We start from the raw sequence: 27,860 nt of genomic DNA, 5'->3' as shown, positions 1-27,860 counted from the left end.
CTCTTACGATAAGCATGGTTGCCTTTTATGACAAGCATAGTTGCCTTTTATGACAAGCATAGTTGCCTTTTATGACAAGCATAGTCGCCTGAGTATAGTATTGGGCATGTTGAAGTCTGATGGGTATATACATAGCATTTCCGTCCTTCATTAATTATAGCTGCAGTCCCAGGTGGCCCTGCCCGTGAAGGGTGCTTTCGCTGTGTAGAGTTGTGTCCCTTGTTTGTGCCCGGATCCTATGACTGAGGTATTGTTTTTAAAGATTTCTGTTTGACTCCTGTGTGGCTCTGTTTTGCTAACTGTGTTATTGGGTCAAGTGTTTACACGAAAGGATCTAAACTATGTTGTGGGGTCAAGTGTTCATCACATCACATTTCCAAACTGTGTCTTGCCTATTTTTAGTTGCCGTCCATCCGTCTGTGTTTGTTTATTTGTTTGGAATGGGTATAGTGTTTCCGCCTTTCATTAATTATAGCTGCAGTACCAGGTGGCCTATCTCATGAAGGTGTTGCTTTCGCTGTGCAGAGTTGTGTCCCTTGTTTGTGCCTGGATCCTATGACCTTGATGACCTGGTTTTTTGGGTTTTTTTTAATTATAGTAGTAGTAGTAGTAGTAGTAGTAGTGGTAGTTAAAGGATCATAGGTGTACTATATATTTTTGAATATCATGGAATATATACATAACCAAAATAATAAGCATTTTTTTGGGATATACACATATTTTTGTAGTGAAGACTGAGCACTCAATTCCATAAAAATATCCTCAAAAATAGTCCTGATGACCCTACCTTCTTTGGTTCAGTGTCTGCACATGTGAGCACTCTCAGTGGAGCACAGGTAGTTCACCAAGTGCACGGAGATTACCTCACTATTTCACTCAACCACTTCGGTTGTGCAGCTTTACACCGGTTTCCATGGTTATAGAATGAGTATTAATATTACAATGCATCAGCCATATTGCAGTCATATGAAAAGTTTGTATGTGTTAACAGATCTCCAGATAACATTTTGAGCAATTGAGTTTTTACTCTCGGGTTTCTATTTTAATTGGGTTATTACATTTTTCATTTGGTAACCAATATTTTTTAACTTATCTATTCAACACTCTTTCTGGTTTTTCCCAAAATAAGTGAACATTTTAAGATTTTGAAAAAATGAAATAATATTTTAGATGTATATAACTGTTACAGAAAGTAAATTAGTTCATAGTTGTGTTTTGGAAATTAGCTCCTTGGTATGCATGCTGAAAAAGCTTCAGCTGTTTTTATACATTTGATTTTTTGTATTTAATGCATGTGTTTCTGTACGAAAGTTAATTGAAAGTAATTGGGTTTTGAATATTTTGGGGGAGTATGTTTACGCAAATACGCTGCTTATCTGTAGCTCTGTGTTAATTCATTTCTATCATCATGATTATAAATACAATGGACAACCAGTAAGCCGTTTTATTAAACTGATACATCTAACATTGACTTTTGCCGATCTGTCAATGAACATTAGATAACTCAAAAGAAGTTAATGAACATCCAATTCTTTCATATTACTATTCTAATATGAAAGAATTGGGCGTTCTTTAACTTCTTTTGAGTAATTATATACACGTGATATATATACAAAGAAACATAAAAACTTGTTAAAGCACTAGAGATATTCTATTTCCCCTAAAATATTTATACTTTGATTAAAACCATAATAAATAAAAACGATATTGCAAAATCATTACAAAAAAACTATTAACTGAATATAACCGCAGCTGTATTTTTTTCACCCCAAAGAAAATAATCATATACTATGAACTCAAGCAGCGGAGAGTTGATACTTAGATCAAGCTCCAGATAGCGGAGAAGATTACTTGCAATTTTCATCCCGTGGATATTTTTATCTCCACCAGACACACATACATTACTGATTTTCTTACTGGCCAAGATTTAGTTTTCTGGTCTTAGAATAACACGCACACGTTCCCCACAAGACTATACAAGGTTTGTATACAAGACCCTAGCTGATCTAGTATCTGGTCTGTTTTATTTGTGCGGAACATCTCCGAACCGACTGCAGCCGAGCAAAGTACTCCATGCTGCTCAACTTGTAAACACTGTATGAAGGTCAAGGTTACCTGCACCTATTCGAGGGCCTGATAAGCTGGTGTGTGTCAGTTGGAGGCGGCTGTGGGTTAGTGCTGTGTTAAAGGTACAACCGCTCTGTGAATCAGCTGTGGTGCACCAACCAGATTCTCCTAGCCTGAATATGGCATTTGCTTGGATTTGTTAGTGGTAAATTTGGCTGAAGTCCAAGCTAATTGTTAATGATTGACTCAGCAGTGGAGTTGTTGTGAGGTACTATTAGTGTTTTGAGCGGGGATTGGGGTGGTGTGTGTCTGTGGGATGGGGGGGGGGGGGGGGGGGGGGAGAGGATGAGCATGATGAGGGGGTTCATTAGGAATATGGTAAATATGTATTGAGGTACCTTGCATTGTCAAATAGTTCACTGTTGTAGAATCAAGTTGATATGTGTATATTTTGGTGTGAAGTTATAAGTGCCGTGTTCAGCGCGTTCATGTGTGAGTGAATATTTTGTGATGTTGATTAGGATGATTAGAGAGATTAATGACCCTTGAAGATCTGGGTTAGAACTGGTCTGCAGCAGCCCATGCTTGTCGTAAGAGACAGCTATCGGGATCGGGTGGTCAGGCTCGCTGACTTGGTTGATGCTTATCATCATATCCCAATTGCTTTGATCGATGCTCATGATATCAATCTCTTGATTGATTGTCTGGTCCAGACAGCCATCATATAGGTGGTATATTTCTAAGTGTGGCAGTTAAACCACAAACAAACAACCAAACAAAGAGTGAGTGAGTGAGTTGGTTGGTTTTGGGACGCTTTTAGCAATATTCCAGCAATATCAAAGCGGGGGACACCAGAAATGGGCTTCACACATTGTACCCATGTCGGGAATCAAACCTGGGTCCTCGGCGTGACGAGCGAACAAAGAGTGATAAATATGCATGAAGGTGGTGCATTGTAAATCATGTTTATTGTAAAATCCGGGGGATATTTATATATTGTTCTATGTAATTGTCAATGGCTATTGTTGCTTTGTTCAGTGAGTTCACTGGGCAGTGAGTGAGTATTGTTTCATGTGAGCTCAGCAATATCTCAGCAACACCATGGCAGCCTGTAAATAACTGATTTTATCATGTATCATCAACATGGTCAAGTGTTAATTTGTTATTCATTGATACATCAATCGTACACCCCTCTCATACTGACAACTTTGTATGGTGGAGTCAGACTGGGTTTGTGTGAGTAAGTGAATGTTGTTTCAAGCCACAGTCAACAATACTGCGGTTATGTAACAGTCATCTCCCCAAGGGAGTTAACTGACTTTAAAACTCTTGTTTCCACCCTTGCCGAACTAGGCTGGAATTTCTGGGCTTGATTGTAGCGCCACCAGGGACTATTACGAGTTATAGCCCTCATATAGCCCTCCTATAGACCAATCTGATTCCACCTCTCATATCACGTGCACTTGCTTCAAACAAAATGGCGGTGCCCAGTCATGACGATCGGATCGATAATCAAAATCTATTATGTAATAAAACAGGTCTGAAGTGGAGCAACTTTGATTAAAAACATGAAAAGATTTGTAAAATATGTGTTCATGCTGAGTTGGCGGTACACATGTTTTGCAAATCCTGCAATCAACCGAAATCTGCACGGCAGGATGCACAAAGTGGATGTCGACTTAGTTATGAGATTGTGATTGGACTATGCATAGACTCGTTAGTCCAGCCAACGTGTAACTCCATAATACCAGCCTAGTTTGGCAAGGGTGGAAACTGGACTTTTATAGTCAGTTAACACTCTTGCCTCGTGAAGATGTGTAACGGTAGCCTGTGAGTAATCGAGTCTGGGCCAGACAATCCAGTGATTGATATTTTGAGCAACAATCCACGTCATCATGATATGATGCTATGCAATCCACCAAGTCCTGAGACTGACCACCTGATCCATGTGGGCACAACGACCAACAGAGGTTGCTGGGGACCTGGAATCCCCACGGTAGCTGGATCAGCGTCACACACTCCAGTGCAGTGATGACATAGCAATACACCACTGTCACTGGAAAATTTGCATATCACATGGCTGGACTTTTGTCTTGTTTGTAAACAAACACGCTTATTCTGAAATCAGAGCTGACTGGCCTATGAAAGCTGTTCAGTGCGTTTTGCATATTGTTGTGCATAATTATATTCTATATACAGTCGTCCCTCGACTTAACGCTCCTCGATGTACTGCTACTCTGGATGCACCCTGGGGTAAACCATGGCTCCCAAAAATGTGAGCATGACAATGCACTTTATACATCAAAGTGGCTTGACGACACCAATGTATACAAAGGATAAATATGCCATTTGAAATAGTTTTCCTTATTTTAGGATATTTTCTCAATGAAAGTTGACCATTTTGTGACATATGTGTATCTAATTGGGTAGACTTTTCAGAAATGAAATCGATGAAAAACGTGTAATGTGTTTAATGGACTGTGTTAGATGTGACGAATCACTAGCCTTTGGCAGAGGTACTGGGTTGACCCCAAGGAACTCTGGGTAGGAGGGTTATCAGGGTCACTGATGTGTGTTGGCTGGTGAAATTTGGAATCCCGGGAATACGTAATATTATTGCTTGTCATAAAATCCTACTCTCTGATTGGTTAATCACAGTCTTTGTAAAACCCATACAGATTGGCTGGCCGGCCCATCAAGACATTGTGATCGAGTGACTAAATTTGATGTAATGACATTATAAAGTATTGGTTATAAATAACCAGAATGCATGAAGGGCGTATCCAAGAAAAGAATATAACATGTTGATGTATTTCGACAACATGGGTCATAATACCTGGGTAGCATATGTTCGTAACATTTTATTTTCGCATGGTTTGGGATTTGTATGGTTAAACCAGTCTGTTGGGGACAATTGTAGATAAAAACTGGATGTCAACACTCAAGTAGTATCCGATATGTAATGTATAAAGAATATAAAACACTGTTTGAACCTGAAAGATATACAAAACATATATAGCTAACATGTAGACAGTGTTTTTATTAAATTAAGATGTAATGTTTTATCTTTACGACAGGATGAGGCAATCTATGGAATCATGTTTACGAATGTGTCCTGTTTGCAATATGTCTGTTGAAGATGAATATCATTTTGTATTGATCGGTAAATAGTATACTGAGCTGCGTAAAGTTTATTTGCCAGAATTGTATTGGAAATTTCCAACTATATATAGATTCAAAAGTTTATTGTGTACAACTCAGGATAAGTTATTAAAACGTCTGCAATATTATGTATATTATGCATACAAAAAAAGACATGAAGTCGTAAAATCCATGTAATGTGCTTGACATTGTATTATTGGCATTGCATTTCTTGTATGTGGGCCAATGGCCTACACGCAAGTAAACTAATTTTGCCTTTGACTATTGATTCATAATGAAAGGAACCCATACCTTTGGGGCAACCAGTGCAACCTGCCATGACTTCCTTCTGGATGGTTCACTACTGGCTACATGGCACTCTGCTCAACCAATCAGAGAGTGGTTCTAAAGTGTGATCCAAATCATAACAAGGAAGTAAACAGTATTGCTGTCAGTTTGACTGGTAATGCTTGCAATGTTTACACTTTTTCAAAGTTATATTTAATACTTGTTATAAGGACTGGCAACTGAAGCGGATTGTTTTGTTTGTCCGGTGTTCTCACATTAAGCGTCTGGCAAGTCGGCCATTAAATTTCCACACCCTGATGTGTCAATAGCAGTGCATACTCTTAGCATGCTTAGGGGACCTTTCAGCTCACGAAGTCACATAGGTGAGGTGAAATTGGGTTGAAAGTCGCGTCCAAGATTATTGCACTTATATAGCGATGTGCATGCACATGTGTGTGGCTGCTTGGACTGATGCCGATTTAAAGTGCTAGCACACTGAGATACCATGCCGCAGTTAAACATGATACCCCACTCAGACACGGTTTACTGACTCTGAGCCGATCAGTCATTGTTTTAGCCCCTTGATGCTGATTGCCAGACAGGGTAACAACAAGTACCATCTTTTAACGTCTTTAGGTATGACGTGGCCAGGGATCGAACCCTGGACCTTCCACTCTCCAGGCGGACACTCTACCACTAGACCACGGAGGCGGTCACAAAATCCAATAGATCTGTATTGTAACACCAGTGAGCTTGGTTTAAAGTGGCAATGAATGGTTTCATACGATTTATTAGCTTTATCAAGTTGATAGGCCCCTCATGACACAGGTTGATGTTTACCACTTCACTGAAACCTTTGGTGCCAACAAACCGAAAAGTACCATACCAAGAAACACCAATTCTGGGATTAAAACCCATGTTCATAAGTTTCTGACATGCCCAAGGGACACAACTCTGCAGAGCGAAATTGCAGGAACTTATACAACTGGACTGCCAGTCCCCCCTGTAACCCATGTTACCATGGTTACATCAGGGTCGAAGAGTGGGTCCTTGGGTGATGGCTCTATTATGACAAGCTGGAAAAGCCAGTTTGGGGTTTAAAATCTTGTTTTGATAAATTCTTCCTTGCCCTTTGTTGAAATGAATTTTTCTGTTTTATTTGGTTTGTTTGTACCAGATCTAAACCAGTTATTTTCAAAGCTATGGCTGATACATTGTTTATTGATCAATGTCCATGATGTTAACTTTATATTTTCATCCCTACTTCCATCATTCTAACAAGGGATATTTTTTGTCTTTCAGGTACGGCTGCCCAATGATTCCAAACTGAAAACATTCTTCTGATGTGTACAAGAGACCAACAATTGTCCATCTAACAATCCCAGTCACTGTGAATTCACAGCCCAAACAGAGTCATCAGTGGCCTAGTCCTCAGCAAGATTCATCTCCAGGATCAAGCTCACCATCGTGAGGCCCAAGTCCAGCATCACCAGTACAGGTCTAGAGACAGAAGAACCTCATCCATCGGGCTCCTAATTTCTTCCCTCTGTCTTGGTGAATCTGCCTCCCTGTGGTGTGAGTGGTTGCACTGACAATCAGACTGGCCCCCCTGCCCCCCCACGACTAGCAGACTGGCCCTCCTCCTAACTCCCCTGCTGCACAGCCAGGGTCCATGTCTGTCAGCTCGAGGCAGGATGGTGAAGACGTTCCAAGCCTATCTTCCCAGCAAGTGTCACCGCACATACAGCTGTGTCCACTGCAGGGCGCACCTAGCAAACCATGATGAACTCATATCAAAGGTGAGCACTGCTACTTGATTCTCAGACCTGTGAAGATTCCTGGGTAGAATAGGCCTTCAGCAACCCATGCTTGCCCTAAAAGGTGACTATGCTTGTCGTAAAAGGTGACTAAAGGGATCGGGTGGTCAGGCTCGCCTACTTGGTTGATGCATGTCATCAATCCCAGTTGCATGGATCGATGCTCATGATATTAATCACTGGATTGTCTGGTCCAGACTTGATTATTTACAGACCGCTGTCTGTGTGCGTAGTTAAACAATAAACCAACCAACCAACCTTGATTCTCAAGTCTTATGACAACCATTGTGTTTGCCCCAATGTTGTCATGTGATTATCGGAAGGGATCCCCAGTTTCTTGTGTGGTTGTAAGAATCCCAACCCCTCATGCTAGTGAAGATCCAGGTTAGAATAGGTCTTCAGCAACCCATGCTTGTCATAAAGGCGACTATGCTTGTCGTAAGAGGCAACTAACAGGATCAGTGTGTCAGGCTCGCTGACTTGGTTGATGCTTGTATCCCAATTTGCGTAGATTGATGCTCATGATGTCAATCACTGCATAGTCTGGTCCAAACTTGATTAGTTACATAATGCTGTCATGTAGCTGGAATTTTGCTGAGTGCGGTTTTAAACAACAAACAAACAAACAAAAGTAACGTTTTCGTCGTAAGAGGTCAGGTGGACAGGTTCTTGCCTGTTTTGTGTGTCATCATAACTTGATGGTATGGAATGTTGCTCGTGTAGTGAGCCTGTGGTTTGCCTACGCCAGACTCAAATAATTAAAGACTCCCTTGATATTCCTCGAAATGTTTTACTCAAGCAGTGCTCAGTAATCATAAGACGTCCCCTGTCTCCCATGTGATCCTACGACATCATCTGTCTCCTATGTGATCGTAATAGGTCCCCTGTCTCCCATGTGATCCTACGACATCATCTGTCTCCTATGTGATCGTAAGAGGTCCCCTGTCTCCCATGTGATCCTACGACATCATCTGTCTCCTATGTGATCATAAGATGTCCCCTATCTCCGATGTGGTCGTAAGAGGTCCCTTGTCTCCTATGTGATCGTAAGACGCCCCCTGTCTCCGATGTGATCCTAAGATGTCCCCTGTCTCTGATGTGATCGTAATATGTTCCCTGTCTGCGATGGGATCGTAAGAGGTCCCTGACTCCTATGTGATCTTAGGATGTCCCCTGTCTCCCATGTGATCCTTTGACGTCACCTGTCTCCTTTGTGATCGTAAGATGTAAGAGGTCCCTTTTCTCCTATGTGATCGTACGATGTACCCTGTATCCCATGTGATCGTAAGATGTCTGTGTGTCCCATGTGAGCGTAAGACATCCCCTTTGTCGTATGTAATCATAATAGGTCCGACTGACCTACAAGGTCCCGGTATGTTATGTAATCATAAGAGGTCCCCTGTATCTGTGTGATTGTAAAAGGTCCCCTGTGTCCCATGTGGACGTAAGAGGTCCCCTGGTTCTGATGAGGTTATTGCATTCTCTGGCAGTGCAATGGTTTATCAACTCCAGGCCATGTATCACTGCACACTACACAGCAGCTCACACCCCAGGTCAAGGTAGCTGACCGTCACTGTGATGTTACCTTGGTTACTACTCACCTTCCCCATCATTCACCTCATCACTTACTGTATTCGACGTCATAAGCGCCCTGCTCTAATAAACACCCACGTCGATATTTGCTAACATATTGGCTAGTGAACAATCCCATTTAGCACCCCTACTGATTGATCAATGTACACAAGACTTATTTATTCATGTATAAGACGCACTTGTGTGTTATGTGTACCCTTAATTATGGGCAATTAAATTCTGGAAAACATATCTGTCGTGTATTATACGCATAGATTCTTCTTTTGTATCATTTCAGCCTGTCAGCATAAACCACAAAATTTACAATCTTTTAACTCAAAATTATATTCTAATGAAAGCGCCATATTTCAAATTTTGTGAGCGCCCTGGGTGCTTATTACTTCGAGTATGGTATGTCATATCTGATGTTTTCCACATGCATTATCAGCCTACGTGCAGATACATTGGTTATTTCCAGTTAACATGAAGCCAGATATTTATGTATTACATAATGAGAAGTTATTGCCAGAACTTTGTCCAAGTACAGAAGGTTACTGGCCTGATGGAAAATTAGTAGGCTCATGTGTCATGAGTCAGTTTAAAATAGGCTGCTTGTTCACGAGAGTCAGACCCATGAGGATCTGGCTTAAAATTGGTCTTCAGCAACCCATGCTTGTCGTAAGAGGCGACTAACGTGATCAGGTGGTCAGGCTCGCTGACTTGGTTGATGCATGTCATCTTATCTCAATTACGTGGATGAATGCTCATGTTGTCAATCACTGAATGGTCTGTCCAGAGTCGATTATTTACAGACCGCCGTCATATAGCTGTAATATTCCTGAGTGCGGCCGTAAACAACAAACCATCAATCAATCAATTCATCAGTGGAACATATTTGGACCCATGTCTGCAGCAAATGTCAGTTCCCCATTGGGAATAAAAAACAGTTCTCAATTTATATCTTAAGTGATGGCTTGGTCAAGGTGACCTTCACTGAAAATAGGACCATTAAAGAGGAAGTGGATTAATATTACATTATTGCATTGAATACAACATTAGGGTACATCTGAAATTAAGAAAATATGAAATCAAGAAAAAATAACAGTTTTGAACTAAATAACAGTTTTTTTCCAATTTCCCCGCTAAGGGCACTTGGTTGAATCGTGGCTAAGTCCCTGAGGCTAATTATTGCTAATGAAGCTTTCACATTAACATGGTCATTTTGCTGAAGATCCTAAATTTACATCTACTTGACTGACTTTGTATGTGTGTCAGTCCCTGAATCCCTAAGGTTATATTCAAATCCCCATTTAAGCACTTGTTCAGAGATGGAGTTGTCACAAGAGTAGAAAATGTCTGTTGCTTGAAGGATTTAGCACTTGTACTTGACTGAGAGTTGAGTGAATGCTAGTGGCGAGTATTACATTATATTAACGGATGTACTCGGTGTAATGAGATCAGTGGAATAACTGCTCAGACAGCCGACCTACTCTCTTGATTCCTGACCTCACACCACTCGTACAGTTATTACCTATTGGGGTTTATGTGATCGTGAGCGATGCAGTGGACCGTATTGAATACGCCCAATTAGCATACAGGAGTCCTCTTACAGTGAAACGGGATACTTGAAACCTCTTATTGTGGGGTCTCTTATGACAACAGATGGTATTGTTGGGTCTCTTATGACAACAGTAGGTATAGTGGGGTCTCTTATGACAACAGTATGTATTGTTGGGTCTCTTATGACAACAGTAGGTATAGCGGGGTCTCTTATGACAACAGTAGGTATTGTGGGGTCTCTTTCAACAACAGTAGGTATTGTTGGGTCTCTTCAACAACAGTAGGTATTGTGGGGTCTCTTATGACAACAGTAGGTATAGTGGGGTCTCTTATGACAACAGTAGGTATAGTGGGGTCTCTTATGACAACAGTAGGTATGGTGGGGTCTCTTATGACAACAGTAGGTATTGTTGGGGTCTCTTATGACAACAGTAGGTATAGTGGGGTCTCTTATGACAACAGTATGTATTGTTGGGTCTCTTATGACAACAGAAGGTATTGTGGGGTCTCTTATGACAACAGTATGTATTGTGGGGTCTCTTTCAACAACAGTATGTATTGTGGGGTCTCTTATGACAACAGACGGTATTGTGGGGTCTCTTTCAACAACAGACGGTATTGTTGGGTCTCTTATGACAACAGTAGCAATTGTTGGGTCTCTTATGACAACAGTATGTATTGTTGGGTCTCTTATGACAACAGTAGGTATTGTGGGGTCTCTTTCAACAACAGACGGTATTGTTGGGTCTCTTATGACAACAGTAGCAATTGTTGGGTCTCTTATGACAACAGTAGCAATTGTTGGGTCTCTTATGACAACAGTATGTATTGTTGGGTCTCTTATGACAACAGTAGGTATTGTGGGGTCTCTTATGACAACAGACGGTATTGTTGGGTCTCTTATGACAACCGTATATAGCAGAATACTGCTATTGACAATGGTGATTACAAGTTACAAAAATGTATTTCAAGTGAAATAGTTTTTGTGGCACTAAACACCATTATGTGGCATACAGCGTCCACTGATCAGTCCTGAAGTTACTTCAAGAAATTGGCAAAAGACGTCAACATAAACTTATCCTTTTTCTTGAAATTCAAGTTATCTGTACATCCCAGCAGTCCTTTATTTGCTTGTTGCCTTAAATACAAAAAATTAGTTTTGCGGCCTTATCTAGATTTTTACAATACAGAGATTACAGGTGAGGTGAGGTGAGGTGAAATGGGGTTAAACGTCGCGTCCACGATTATTGCACTTATAGTCCTTGTTTAAGCCCCTTAATGCCGAGCGCCAGACAGGGTAACAACAAGTACCATCTTTTAACATCTTTGGTAGGCCTGGGACGAGCCCAAATTTACTACCCGGATACCCACACCCCTATTACCCGACCCTGCCTGGGTACCCGCTGTTGGTGTCAAGAGATACAAAATGTCCGATTGGGAATAGTTTGACAGTAGCCCTGGCAGATACATGATTAAAACGATGTGGTCATGCATACACTGAAGTTGACTGAAGTTTGAGCTTAGTTCAAACATATTTAACTCAGAAGGAACGTGTTCATAGTCATAAAGAAATGCGAACATAAGAGACTTAAAATTGCCGTGTAACCATGTAGTTATGTAGTGAATTATGGTCATGAAACAATATATCACGTGACTAACCACGGGTCCGGGTAGTCCTGTGGTTACCCGAGTTACACGTCCCAGCTCTAATCTTTGGTATGATACGCCCTGGGATCGAACTCCGGACCTTCTGCTCTCCGGGCGGATGCTCTACCACTGGACCACGGAGGCGGTCACAGATATTACAAGTTGCAGACCAACTAGATAAATGCTAGACAAACTGAATGCTGGACGCCTCTTCTAAGCTTCTACTGCCCCACCTAGGGCGATACATGAGGACTATGTTCTTACTCAGAGCTCCAGATAATCTGTGTGTTTGCGTAAAATATGCAAAATAAATCACCATTACCCTAATAATTCGTTTCATACATACAAATATGCATTAATATTTTTTTAAATCCAGTGGTAGGAAAACACAGCACATATTTTCCCAGTTTATCCTCTTCAACTTACTTGTATTTTTGTACAAATCTATCTGATCAAATACAGGCATCACACGTACATGAACTCATTTATTGTTGATTAGACATTTACAGTAAACTGTGGTTATAACGTACCCAAAGGGATCACTAATTTTAGTTTGTTATGATTGTAGTTCATTATAAGTAAGTGTGCAGCATATAGACAGCAAATGGCCGGGACCAAAAAATAAGTCTGTTATATCCATCTGTTTGTATAAGCGTGTTCGTTGTAAACGTAGTTTACTGTATATTGCTGTTGTCACTTTATGTATCGTGTACACATGACAGATACAAATTAGAAACAGCAATTTGAATTATTTAAAACTAGAAATATCCATTAAGCAGGACCTAAGGAAGTAAAAACATTGAGGTCGCAAAGAAAACTCTCAATACCTAATGTGAATGATTACCGTATTCGACGAAATAAGCGCCCAGCTCCAATAAGCGCCCACGGCGATATTTGTTAATATATTGGCAAGTGAACAATCCCAATTAGCACCCCTTCCAACTGATCAGTGTACACAAGACTTATTTATTCGCGTATGATACACACTCGTGTGTTATATGAACCCTGAATTATGGGCAATTTAATTCTGGAAAAATATATCTGTCGTACATAAACATATCAGGTTGTCAGCTTAAACCACAAAATTTATCTTTCAACTCTGGTTTTTTCCACCAAAACAATATTCTAATAAGAGCCCCCTATTCCTAATTTTGAGAGCGCCCTGGGCGCTTATTACGTCGAATACGGTAATCCAAACAATTTCTGGAGCTCTAAGTGCTTACCTAACTAACCTTTACAAAATTATTGGTTAATTTTAAGGGTGAAAACACAGTCAAGCACTGGATAATTAGTAAGTTGACTGTAAATTAGTAATGTTGATTACTTACTTCTGTCATATTTTTAATGAACGTTCTGGAAATAATATCGAAACATGTCAATACACTTTCAATAATGCAATGCCAATTAGTTACGGTACACCCTGTCTGACAGTGTTAGTGCCTCGTGTAGTGGACTAGTGGTGTTCACACTTGACTAGTGCGTTGTATGAACACATTGGCTTGATTTTCTGTGAGTATCGAGCCCTGCAGAGGCAAGCTGGGATTTGTCCACTTGTGCATGGTATCACCAACGCCATGGTCGAGTAAATAGAGCCTCTCCAGAGAGAAGGTCGGCAGATCGATCCCCGTCCCCATAATACCAAAAGACGCTTCAAGATTGTTCTTGATGTTGCCCTGGCATTAAGGGGCTAAAACAGAAGGACTGGTCAGTGCAGTGTCAGTATACCAGGTCTGAGCGGGGAATCCATGTGAAACTGTGGCATGGTATCTCAGTGGGCAGGGGGGCGGTCGGGTAGTCTAGTGGTTAAAGCGTTCGCTCGTCACGCCAAAGACCCGGGTTCGAATCCCAACATGGGTACAATGTGTGCAGCCCATTTCTGGTGTCCCCCGCCATGATATTTCAGGAATATTGCTAAAAGCGACGTAAAACCGAAACTCACTAACTCACTCAGTGGGCAGGCACTATGGAACCGGCATTAGTCCAAACAAGCACATAGACACACACCCATGCACCTTGCTATAAGTTTAATGATCTTCAACACATTAAACCCCATTTCACTTAAACTCACCCTAAGCATGTCGTCCCTGCCGTTATAGTGCTAGAATATTGAAAAAGCGGCGTAAAACCATGCTCACTCACTCATTCAGTATGGTATGTTGTGCAACGACTTTGGGCTTAATGACAGCAACAGCATGTTTGTAGGACTGTGGAGCAATGCCCACTTGACCAATGTACTAAAGGTCAACTGCAGCCTGGCCGATGGCCAACAGGGGGATGAACCACGTAAATATCACCCTGACGCCAAGGGACATAGTTTTGGCACACGTCAGTCAGTGATCTGGAGAAGTAATACCGAGGCGTGACCTTGTGATGTGGGTTCCCACTGTGTTTTCTGACCGGTCTCTGAACCTGGAGGACAAGCTTCACAATACATGATTAATGAGATTAGTGTTTGCCCTGGCTTTGAGGTATGCTTTGTGCGGATCTAGAGTAATGGTCAAATAAAACCCTTAGCTTGCTTTTCTTGTCAGCTGGACGAATTTCTTTGATTATACGAGAAATCTTAGTCAGCTAAATAGCCATGTCTGATGTGGTTGCCTGAAGCAGTGTTCCTCATCCCCTGATCTGTTTACCTATGTTCCTGGCTGGTGTTTCCTGGTGTATAAATACTGGCTTGCAAATACTGCATACTGGCTTGCAAATACTGTATACTGGCTTGCAAATACTGCATACTGGCTTGCAAATATTGCATAGTGGCATGCAGATATTGCATACTGGCTTGCAGATACTGCATACTGGCTTGCAAATACTGCATACTGGCTTGCAAATACTGTATACTGGCTTGCAAATACTGCATACTGGCTTGTAGATATTGCATACTGGCTTGCAAATACTGCATACTGGCTTGTAGATATTGCATACTGGCTTGCAAATACTGCATACTGGCTTGCAAATACTGTATACTGGCTTGCAAATACTGCATACTGGCTTGTAGATATAGCATACTGGCTTGCAAATACTGTATACTGGCTTGCAAATACTGCATACTGGCTTGCAAATACTGCATACTGGCTTGCACATATTGCATACTGGCTTGCAAATACTGCATACTGGCTTGTAGATATAGCATACTGGCTTGCACATATTGCATACTGGCTTGCACATATTGCATACTGGCTTCCTGATATTGCATACTGGATTGCAGATATAGCATACTGGCTTGCAGATATGACATATTGGCTTGCACATATTGCCTACTTGCTTGAACATATTGCATTCTGACTTGCAAATATTGCATGCTGGCTTGCAGGTATTGCATACTGGCTTTCAAATATTTCAAACTGGCTTTCAAATATTGCACAGATGTAGCATACTGGCTTGCACATATTGCATACTGGCTTGCACATACAGCATACTGGCTTGCACATACAGCATACTGGCTTGCACATATTGCATACTGGCTTTCAAATATTGCAAACAGGCTTGCACATATTGCTTTCTGGCTTGCAAATATAGCTTACTGTCTTGCACATATTTCATACTGGCTTGCTCATATTGCATACTGGCTTGCACATATTGCATACTGGCTTGCACATATAGCTTACTGGCTTGCTCATATTGCATACTGTCTTGCACATATTGCATACTGGCTTGCTCATATTGCACACTGTCTTGCACATATTGCATACTGTCTTGCACATATTGCATACTGGCTTGCTCATATTGCATACTGTCTTGCACATATTGCATACTGTCTTGCACATATTGCATACTGGCTTGCTCATATTGCATACTGGCTTGCACATATTGCATACTGGCTGGCTCATATTGCATACTGGCTTGCACATATTGCATACCATCTTGCAGATATTGCATACTGGCTTGCACATATTGCATACCACCTTGCAGATATTGCATACCATCTTGCACATATTGCATACCATCTTGCAGATATTGCATACTGGCTTGCACATATTGCATACCATCTTGCAGATATTGCATACTGGCTTGCACATATTGCATACTGGCTTGCTCATATTGCATACTGGCTTGCACATATTGCATACCATCTTGCAGATATTGCTTACTGGCTTATATTAATGTTGTTGAAACCGCTATGTTCTATTATCCACCAGACTTATGTCCACCCACTATCTACTTGTGTAGTGTAGTGTAGTGTAGTGTAGTGTAGTGTAGTGTAGTGTAGTGTAGTGTAGTGTAGTGTAGTGTAGTGTAGTGTAGTGTAGTGTAGTGTAGTGTAGTGGTTAAAATGTTGGATTATCACATCGAAGACCCGGGTTCGAATCCCCACTTCTGCAATGGGAGATTCTGGTGTCCCCTGTCATGATCTAGCTGAAAGAGGTGTTCAACCATGTATTCACCCACTCACCATGTGCTTGCTGTACGCTCTCTACATCACTGATTAACAACAATCTGATTTCAGGAATATTAAATGATGTTTATCTCTCAAAATGATTGTTGGTTCCCAGTCAGGATCTTAAAGTAACCTTTGCCCAACACCAGTGTATCTTAGTACAGAATTGGTCTTTAGCAACCCATGCTTGTCGCATGTCATAAGAGGCGAATAACGGGATTCGGTGGTCAGGCTCGCTGACTTGATGCATGTCATCGAATCCCAATTGCATGGATCAATGCTCATGATGTTAATCACTGGATTGCCTGGTCCAGACTCGTTTATTTACAGACCATCTTCATATAGCTGGAATAATGCTGAGGGTGGTGTTAAACAACAAACAAACAAACAAGTCAAGCATTTTCCATCAAAAGAGATAAATATTTCAGCGTGATCAGTTATGGATTTTTTTAATAATGTTCATTTTGATTTATCAATTAGCTTTTTATAGGAAATCGGAAAATTTTAAACAATTGTATAACATGTTGGTAACTAGTAGTCTGAGATTTGCAAACCAGTTTTTAAGTAATATTGTTATGTATATCATCAAGACCTTATTTGTCCTAATGTCATGAGGCTTACAAAAGATTACAGTAAAAGATCATACGAAAATGTTGATGTTCATCTTGGCACCAAAGGTTGACCTTTAATATTTGGTTTGTTTCAGTCGTTCCAAGGCAGCCAAGGCCGGGCGTATCTGTTCAACTCAGTGTAAGTATCTCCGTGTCTCGTGGGAGAGGGGTGCACATAGCAATCAAGTGTATGTGATCCGGAAGTATTCTCAGAGCTCCAGATAAGCTTTTGGTTTTGTGGGTATTTTACCCATGCATTTTAAAATCATTGGGTATCAGTAATTCTATCTGGGTATTCAAATTTCTGTTACCCACTAGTTTTTACACATGTGGGTATTTAAGTTATACATTTAATAACACTATTCATCTAGTCCCTGCAAACTGGTGTCGTGTGGGTTCCAGAGCTTTATAGGACTCAAAAATTCCACGATATTCCAAGAAAGTGTGATGGCAAATGATCATGATTTAACTGTCATTGTGGAGTTTGGCAAGGTTGACGGAATGCCAGTTTATAATTTCAAAATAAGTTGCTGATTTGCTAATCGAATACGCAGGGTTACTTCACAATATTTTGATCATACGCACAAGTTTTATTTTTGTAGCGTATCTGTTATGTTCGTTGCGTATTTGATACGCTTGGATTTTATCCTACTGTGTATCTCTGCATTTCTGATGCGTATTTTACGCAGATACGCTGCTTATCTGGAGCTCTGATTCTGTATGTTGAAGGTGAGGTGACGCGAAATGGGGTTTAAGTTTTTGTCCCAGATTATTGCACTTATATAGCGACGTGCATGCACCCGTGTGTGTGGCTGCTTGTACTAATCCATATTTTATAGTGCTATCCCACTGACATACCATGCCGCAGTTCAACATGAACACCCCACTCAGACACACTATATACCATTGTATACTGGCTCCGTCATATAGCTGGAATCATTGCTGAGTGCAGTGTTAAACAACAACAAACAAACATAATATCCTAATTATTGGCACATGCATCGACACTGCATCAGGGTCAAGGTCAAACTGATGCCCCAACTTCACACTTCAAAATCACCAGGATATTTTTCAAATGAGGCAGACCTTATACTACTCTAAAGATGTAAAGGACAACCCGATTATTTCATATTACTATAGTTATTATGCCATGCCAGGTCCTTAACTTCTTTTGAGTAGTATAAAATAAATCAGGACTCAATCACGATACCATGGAATGACATATAAGCTATGGTCGTGATAATATGAAAGAATTGGAGGGGTCCGTAACCTCTCTTGAGTAGTTTATAATATTGTGATTCATTGAAGCTGAGGACCCGTGAAGATCCGGGGTAGAATAGGACTTCAGCAACCCATGCTTGCTGTAAAACGCAACTATGCTTGTCGTAAGAGGCGAGCAGCGGGATCGGGTGGACAAGCCTTCTGGCTTGGTTGATGCATGTCATCGTATTCCGATTGTAAATTACTGGATTGTCAAGCTTGCTGACTTGGTTGAAGCATGTCATTGATCCCAATTGCATGGATCGATGCTCATGATATCAATCACTGGATTGTCTGGTCCAGACTTGATTATTTAAAGACTGCCGTTATATGGTTTGAAAATTGCTGAGTGTGGCATTAAACAACAAACAAACATTGAAGCTGAGCCAAAATCCACAATCACTGAGTGAATTGTTTGGCACATGTGTAGGTCGTACCTTTAAACTGAGCTACCCCTTGAGGTAATTTCAGAACAGGTAACCTTTCACCCGGTCTGACATTTGAAAGCCTCTGCTTTTTAATGGGCTATTCTAGTGCATGTGTTGTGTAAATGTCGGCCTGTCGGTTACAGTACACAGAAGCCATGTGCCCATTCATTTAGCAGTGGGGGGCGACTAGGTGCAGGCTGCACTGTGGCCGAGCTGAAGCACATTAGGGGCTCCTAATGGAGTAGGTTGCACTGTGGTCAACTGGAGCACATTAGGGGCGACCAGGTGCAGGTTGCACTGTTGCCGAGCTGAAGTTGATTGGTTGATTTGTTGTTTAACGTCGCACTCAGCAATATTCCAGCTATATGACGGCGGTCTGTAAATAATCGAGTCTGGACCAGACAATCCAGTGATTAATATCATGCTTATCGATCCACGCAATTGGGATCGATGAAATGCATCAACCAAGTCAGTGAGCCTGACCACCTGATCCCGTTTGTCGCCTTTTACGACAAGCATAATCACCTTTTACGGCAATCATGGGTCACTAGTCAGCCCTAATGTGCTTCAGCTTGACCACAGTGCAACATGCACCTACTCCACTAGTCAGCCCTAATGTGCTTCAGCTCGACAACAGTGCAACCTACACCTAGTTGCCCTAATGTGCTTCAGCTGGACCACAGTGCAACCTACACCTAGTCGCTCCTAATGTGCTTCAGCTTGACCACAGTGCAACCTGCACCTACTCCACTAGTCGCTCCTAATGTGCTTCAGCTGGACCACAGTGCAACCTGCACCTAGTTGCCCTAATGTGCTTCAGCTCGACAACAGTGCAACCTACACCTAGTTGCCCTAATGTGCTTCAGCTGGACCACAGTGCAACCTACACCTAGTCGCTCCTAATGTGCTTCAGCTCGCCCACAGTGCAACCTGCACCTACTCCACTAGTCGCTCCTAATGTGCTTCAGCTGGACCACAGTGCAACCTGCACCTAGTTGCCCTAATGTGCTTCAGCTCGTCCACAGTTCAACCTACACCTAGTTGCCCTAATGTGCTTCAGCTGGACCACAGTGCAACCTACACCTAGTTGCCCTAATGTGCTTCAGCTCGCCCACAGTGCAACCTGCACCTACTCCACTAGTCGCTCCTAACGTGCTTCAGCTGGACCACAGTGCAACCTGCACATAGTTGCCCTAATGTGCTTCAGCTCGTCCACAGTTCAACCTACACCTAGTTGCCCTAATGTGCTTCAGCTGGACCACAGTGCAACCTACACCTACTCCACTAGTCGCTCCTAATGTGCTTCAGCTGGACCACAGTGCAACCTGCACCTACTCCACTAGTTGCCCTAATGTGCTTCAGCTGGACCACAGTGCAACCTGCACCTAGTTGCCCTAATGTGCTTCAGCTCGTCCACAGTTCAACGTACACCTAGTTGCCCTAATGTGCTTCAGCTGGACCACAGTGCAACCTACACCTAGTTGCCCTAATGTGCTTCAGCTCGCCCACAGTGCAACCTACACCTACTCCACTAGTCGCTCCTAATGTGCTTCAGCTCGTCCACAGTTCAACCTACACCTAGTCGCCCCTAATGTGCTTCAGCTGGACCACAGTGCAACCTACACCTAGTTGCCCTAATGTGCTTCAGCTCAACCACAGTGCAACCTACACCGAATCATCCTTTGAATGTAACTGAGCAGTGTTCATCTTCCGAGGCAAGAGAGTGAACTGACTATAAAAGTCCAGTTTCCACCCTTGCCGAACTAGGCTGGAATTCCTGGGCTCGATCGTAGCGCCACCAGTGGTTCTTATGAGTTATATCCCTTCTGAGCCTCTCCTATGGACCAATCCGATTCCATCACTTACATTTGTTAATTGAAAATCTAGATCTATATTGTGATAAAACAGGTCTGACATTGCAAAGTGCATCAAATCACGCGAGCACCTTGATCAAAAACATGAAAAGGTTTGACAATATCTGTTGACGAGTTGTTGGTGTACATGCTTTGCAAATCCTGCAATCAACCAAAATCTGCACGACAGTTTTTGACGAGATTTTGATTGGACTATGCATAGACTCATTAGTCCAGCCAAAAAGTAATAGCCAGTTAATTCGCTTGCCTCGGGAAGATGAGCAGTGTTATATATTCAACATGACTGTTGTTGCTGAACTGAACATTTTCACTTTGTGGTGGGTGTTTTGTTAATCATAATAAGAATATTTGACAAATCTTACCAAAAACAAAGATGCCGTTTTAAACATGGTTGACGACTGTCACAACAGCTTCATCAACTTGCGTAAACAACTGACCACACTTGTCTAAATGTAGCTCTCTAGTACATAATGTATTGTGAGTTTTGTTATATATATGATTCGTTTGTTTTTGTTTTGTTTGTTGTTTTACGCCGCACTCAGCGATATTCCAGCTATATGACGGCGCTCTGTAAATAATCGAGTCTGGACCAGACAATCCAGTGATTGATATCATGAGCATCGATCCATGCACTTGGGATCAATGACATGCTTCAACCAAGTCAGCGAGCCTGACCACCCAATCCTGTAAGTCGCCTCTTACGGCAAGCATGGGTTGCTGAAGACCTATTCTACCCCAGATCTTCACGGGTCGTTACATACCCGTGCTCGTGGGTTTCACCGAAGTGGTAAACATCTGAGACCTGCATCACTTCGGGCTTTCCTCCCACATTAAGCTGACACACTGTGATATAACTGGAATAATGTTAAAAGCGGCGTTAAACCCAACTCACTCACTCACTCACTCACTCACTCACTCACGGGTTGTTATGTATGTGAAACGTCATAACAATACCCTCCAGATAAAAATATGTCACTTTGTGACTGCAAGTAAGGGACACTCCTATTCTATGCATTAATTTCATGATTCACAGTATCTCATCGTTCACTGTGTCTGTGCATACTTGTGTTCTACTCCCATGAAAATCCGGGGTAGAATAGGTCTTCTGCATCCCATGCTTGCCGTAAAAGGCAGCTATGCTTGTCGTTAGAGGCGACTTATGGGATCGGGTAGTCAAGCTTGCTGTCTTGGTTGATACGTTTCATTGTATCCCAATTATTAGGATCGATGCTCATGATGTAAATCACTGGATTGTCCAGTTCAGACTTGAATATTTAGAGACTGCCTTCATATAGCTGGAATATTGCTGAGTGTGGCGTTAAACAACAAACAAACTAACTAACTAACTTGTGTTCTGATCCATCTGTGTACAACAAGAGTTATCCCCCCTACTGTCCCTGGAAACTGAATGTGGCCCTTTTCTCCAGTGTTAACGTCGGTTGCGGACCAGCGGAGGAGAGGGTGTTGCTGACGGGGTTGCATGCCGTTGCGGACATCTACTGCGAGTGCTGCAAAACCACACTGGGCTGGAAATACGTGAGTTGCCTCTGACTGTTTCAACCCATCACATAGCTGCAAACTGTTCCGAATTTTTGGTATTTTTTTTTCGAATTTACAACTGACTTACGAAAATACAATTTCTTCCTTTTAATTCATACAAATAATATGCCAATGAATGATCAAAATCATAAGGACTAATTTTTCATTAACAAGATGAAGGGAGGGTAATTATTTAGTCTTACATTGTCGGTTATGAGCAACTTTAAAGATCAGTTCGTAAGACTTCGTAATTTTGAAGAAGCCCATTTCTAGTGTCCCCCGCTGTGGTATTGCTGGAATATTGCTAAAAGCGGCGTAAAACAATACTCTCACTCACTCATTCACTCACTCACTCACTCACTCACTCACTCACTCACTCGTACCTTTGATTGAATGTCCTCATACGCTGACAATTGGATTGTTGCTTTTATCAATCACTGGGTTGTCTGGTTCAGACTAGATATATATATACAGGCTGCCGTCATATAGCTGGAATACTGCTGGTTGCGGCGTTAAACAAAAAAACTGTTATGGAACTTAGAAAATATGACTTGATGCGGTTCTTTGTGGTTTCAGGAACATGCATTTGAATCTAGTCAGAAGTACAAGGAAGGGAAGTTTATCATCGAACTGGCACACATGATCAAAGACAACGGATGGGACTGACTCCCCCCCTCACACACCCCCTCATCATAGGTCATGTGATCTGTTACCATGGTTACAGTGTATCGGTGTACCCGTGTGAAGTATGATTGTGTGACCCTCCACATGATTGGACTGTCTTGATTGGGAGGAACACAAGACGGTTTATTGTGAGTCAATGGTGGCAATGTGTCCGCAACTCGAACTGAATCCACGTAGAGCTGATTCTGGAAGAGACTAGATCCCGAGTTTGAGACCCGTTTTTAACATGGCAGACATCTTTGTACTGTCTGGATGTCACGTGAGCAGTGTCGGCTTTCGGAGGAAATGTCAAGATTACCTTCAGACCTTTTTGTCGTCTGCATATTGTGAAGTACTTTTTAATCCTCACTTGTAGACAAATCTTTGTGAATGTACTTTCGACAGGCTTACAGTGCGTTTCAAGATTTGTCATCCAGTTCCTAAATCTGCAGAACTTGACCTTTTCAGTCTGATTTTCATTGGAACCTCCTTATGTTCATAGATTCTAGGGGTGTCATGATACGTCTACCTCACGTGTTGAATCAAATCAAGATAATCGAGTCACGATATGGCGAATATCGTGATACTCAAGTTCCGCTGTTTTTGTGTGAAATTTTCCACGTGGAAAACAATGTGTTTAACAATAGGTTGTTGCTAGCGACCAGGTAGTGTGTAACTCACATTTAGTTACTTCAGGCGTGTTCGGAAAGAATGTTAATTATGTTATCAGATTAACGCTTTGTCTTGTTATAGATATAAATTTAAGGCTAGCCCTGTTAATTACCAGGGTGAGTTGTTGCAAAATTTGTAAATATTACTTTAAGATTTGTATAGAATTATTGAATGAATCAATCTATGGGTAGGCGTATCATGTATCGTATCATTGGATATAAATTCACAATGTAATACATTGGCGAAGTATCACACCCCAAATAGATTCACAAAACAGAATCATTTATCTTTACATGAAGGATTTCGTACAGTTCAGCTGAAAAGGTTGATATACGAATAAGTTCAACGATTTCAACGATGCAGATTAAGCAAGAGGCCTGGTACGTGAAACTATGTTGGCCTTGGTGGAAAAAACTTCACTCTGGACTCACAAACTCGGATCAGCTCGTTAACTTATTCCTCGACAACCCCAGTGGGAGACCCTAGGGAGTTCCATTGTGCTAAACGTTTCAATTATCTGTGATTTTTTTCTTGACAAATGTTGTACATATCTATAGTAGCAACTCAGTGCTATTCTTGTCATCAATAGTCTACAGCTGTCAGTGCAGTGTCAGTTGCCACGGTAACAGTCGTATTGTTAGTCAGTCTGCACGGTGCATGGTCGGCCATTTTGTTTGTCAAGGGTGCTTTCAGTTTAACAGCTTGGCCATTATGTCATAGAGCAAGTTTTATTTGGTGACAAATTTAGTGTCGATATGAATATGAATATTGTTTTTCATTTAGAAAATGAAGTACCAAAACAAATATGCATATTTCTCAGTGTAAATAAGTTTATTTACTGACTGATTACAGTTTTCCATAACTGACATATACAAAAAAATTTATTAATCTGCCAAATATTGAAATTTATTAATGGTCATAGACTATGAAGTTTAGCATTATTTGAGTACCATGTTATACTCGATAATAAGATGTTTTGTAGTAATATTTTCAAAAGTTTCATCTTCAAGGTGATAGGTAACACACTTACAGACCATGATCCATTATTGGTCAGGGATGGAAATTAGCTCTAGCATGGACACTTCATATATATTTAGAGTCCATGTCTCCAGCCCCCTCCAACCCTACCCCAGTTTTGTTAATGTAAAAGGTAAGCAGAACTGCAAACATTTTGGGGGTATTGCTATATATTATCACTATTGGGGCAGGTAGACGTTCTTGGTTGATTTCCATCCTTGTTGGATACATCTGTATCGTGCAGGGCTGACTGTAGTATTTCTCAATTAGCGTGAGCAGGTTTTACACCGGTAAGATCTGTGTTCTAAGCTACATCACTTCATCGTTACACAAGCTAACGCTCGTGTATCTTGTTACACGTCAATCATATGGGTCTGTTGGACAGCATTCACAAAACTGACTCTTCATGCCATACTCATTATCATTATCATCATCTTAATCATCACTTGTCATGACCACCATTTTCATCAGTTTCCGAATCCAGAATCATCTTTATTTCATCATAACAGTCATTATCACATGTTTGCCATTCTCATTGTAATACGATATCCAAATTTTATCTCATTTCATTCGCAATCATATTCAATCCTTCATCGCAGACAAGCAACAGAAATGTCATAAAACACCACTATGAGTAATGTAATTAATAACTTCCAGCCAAGTCAGTATGCTAGAATAGGATTTAATTTGTTTGTACTTTGAGTTCCTTTGAAGCTTAACAATACTAATCGTGCTAATGGAGGTTTTCTTTGTGATATGCCTTGGTAACGTGCTAGGTGATTGGGAGTCGTTTCATTAGTGACCCTGTCGTAGTTTGTGGAGGATGTTTTCGTCAGTACTCCACTAGTTGTATGTATTCACAGATGGTGAAATGTAGTGCTTACAAAACTGTGACGTACTGCTCACGGTGTACCGTAAATCTGGAAAGTTTTGCGAGCAGGATAGTACTGAGAAAACTATGTGTCAAACACACTCGCAATAGCCTCATGACGCAGTTATATTTTCAGACCAACACCTAACAAGAAACATAAGGATGTATATTTTGCTTATTCACTTCACATTGTCAAACCAGCAGGAACATGATTATATAAATAATTCCTCAAAACTTGTTAACTTATTATCCATTGTCACGCTCAGGAAAGTTCACTAACCTGACACACCTTGTCAATTTCCTTAGGTAACACTGTAGTCCAGACATCGCTATCCTTTTGTTAGATAAACACGCTACTTCAACCTTCCTTGTCAACAGGTGCGGTCGGGTAGCCTAGTGGTTAAACCGTTCTCTCATCACACCGAAGACCCGGGTTCGATTCCCGACATGGGTACAATGTGTGAAGCCCATTTCTGGTGTCCCCCGCTGTGATATTTCTGGAATATTGCTAAAAGAGGCGTATAGCCATACTCACTCACTCCTTGTCAACAACAACAACAATGCATGTATCTGTAGTTAAAACAAACACTGACCGACACTGTCCATCCCACTGGTTCCACTCATAAACAATAACACATGCAAAAGCGACCCTCATCTTTGGTAATCTCATCGCCATGGTGATGCAGTAGTTCCAGACGCAGTTACGGCTATTGTTACCTGCTCACAATAATTTATTGGCGCAAAACTTTTCAGATTTACTGTAATACACACTTGGGTTTAATACTTTCCCCTACACTGTATCTTATTGAAGTGTTCATTATAGACCGGGAAGTACAGTAGTACGACTGCACCAACCACTATGGAGAAAGGGTATATGTGTTGTATATATTGTCAATATTTCGTCATCCGTGAAAATAATTGATACATTAGCAGTGATAGGACTCATTAAAATCACTAGTTTATATGGTAGTGACTATATACTACTTTATGCCATGACAGATTAACTAAGAATCAGGTGGTTCTTATCATTTTTGAGTAGTTTAAAAAATGTTTTTGATATTTTAGGAATTTCGTCACCTTAACTGGATACCTTAAGCTTGTAAAGTGTTGAAAATGTGTCTTCTGGCTCAATTTACTTCTAATGAAAACGAGAAAATATCCAACAATTTTCAAGCTAACATCAAAATCAAGCATGTTTATGGTTTAATGTTTTGTTTTTTATGAACAAAAACACCTAAGGCCGTAATGAAAGAATTATTAGATTTTTAACCAAAACACCTCACTACCAAACAACCCTTCATCTCCTGTTAAACCTACAGTACCCACAGATGAAGAAACTTTCTAAATAATAATAATAAGTGCATTTATGATGCGCCAGATTCCATTCACCAAGTGGATACTCATAGCGCTACACTGTTATTACCCCGGTCAGTGGATCAGTGAGCACTCGATTTTCATTCTCAGCTCCCTGGGGAGTATACAACCGAAGCTGCCACTGCCAAATGTGGTCCCTTTCCTTAGTTGAAGTGCCTGTGGGGACGCCGGGTTAGAACTGGTCCCCAGCCACCTATGCTGGTTGTAAGAGGCGACCAAATGGATAGGTGGTCACTGTTTGTGACTTTGTTGATGCATGTCATCATACTCAGATGACGTGGATCGGTGCTCATTATATCAATCACTGGATTGTCTGGTCCAGACTTGATTAATTACAGACCGCCATCATACAGCTGGAATATTGCTCAGTGGCTAGGAACAGCATTCACTCACTCACACAAACACAGACTGATTCCACCAAACAAACATGTTGAACAACAAACAAACACAAACGTTTGATTAAGCACAGCATAGACACAGTCCCACCAAACTTTCATGCATCATGTGACTCACCTCCAACATTAAGATTTGGATAAAAATCTAATAATCTTATATTATGCAGGGGCACGGGTGGCCCAGTTGTCTAAGGCGCCGCAATTCGCATTGCAGAGTTGCGTCACTTGGGCACACCAGAAACCCATGATTGTGGGTTCGAATCCAGGTTCACCCCGATTATGTTTCTAGGTTTGTCAGCACCATACCCATGCTTGTGGGTTTCACCGAAGTGGTAAACGTCTAAGACCTGCATCACTTCAGACTTTCCTCCAACATTAGGCTGACACGCCGTGATATAACTGGAATACTGTTAAAAGCGGCATTAAACCCAACTCACTCACTCACTCTTATTATGACCTTGAGTGCTAACTGTTCTTGTTTAAGGAGCCTATAGCAATGATCCTGTAATTGCAGTTGTCTGGGAACCAGTTTTATATTGAGAAATATTTGGCTCCGAATCTGGACTGGTGAAGTATTGATGATGATATTGAGCATCAGGCATGCAACTCCAGCAATTATCAACATAGCTGTATCTCAAGGCATCGCGGACATTCCAAATCATACCCAAACATTCTATCATAAGCAGACA

General features: G+C 41.3%; 1 protein-coding gene across 1 annotated transcript in view; it reads left to right on the top strand.

The window, feature by feature from the left end:
* LOC139477363 (protein yippee-like 2) overlaps positions 1-26,752 on the top strand; it is a 55,017-nt gene extending 28,265 nt beyond the window's left edge. The window contains exons 2-5 of the mRNA XM_071259918.1: positions 6,799-7,295; positions 17,174-17,217; positions 22,068-22,176; positions 22,756-26,752. Coding sequence (XP_071116019.1) covers positions 7,191-7,295; positions 17,174-17,217; positions 22,068-22,176; positions 22,756-22,845 — 348 coding nt within the window. The 5' untranslated portion in view covers positions 6,799-7,190 and the 3' untranslated portion in view covers positions 22,846-26,752. The remainder of the gene's footprint in view (positions 1-6,798; positions 7,296-17,173; positions 17,218-22,067; positions 22,177-22,755) is intronic.
* The last annotated feature ends 1,108 nt before the right edge of the window (positions 26,753-27,860 follow it).

This window comes from Haliotis cracherodii, unplaced genomic scaffold, assembly GCF_022045235.1.
Source record: "Haliotis cracherodii isolate W230 unplaced genomic scaffold, xgHalCrac1.p SCAF_33, whole genome shotgun sequence".
In the NCBI taxonomy this organism is placed as follows: Eukaryota; Metazoa; Mollusca; class Gastropoda; order Lepetellida; family Haliotidae; genus Haliotis; species Haliotis cracherodii.
Note: the sequence above shows the minus strand (reverse complement) of the source record. Positions and strands in the feature narration are given on the sequence as shown.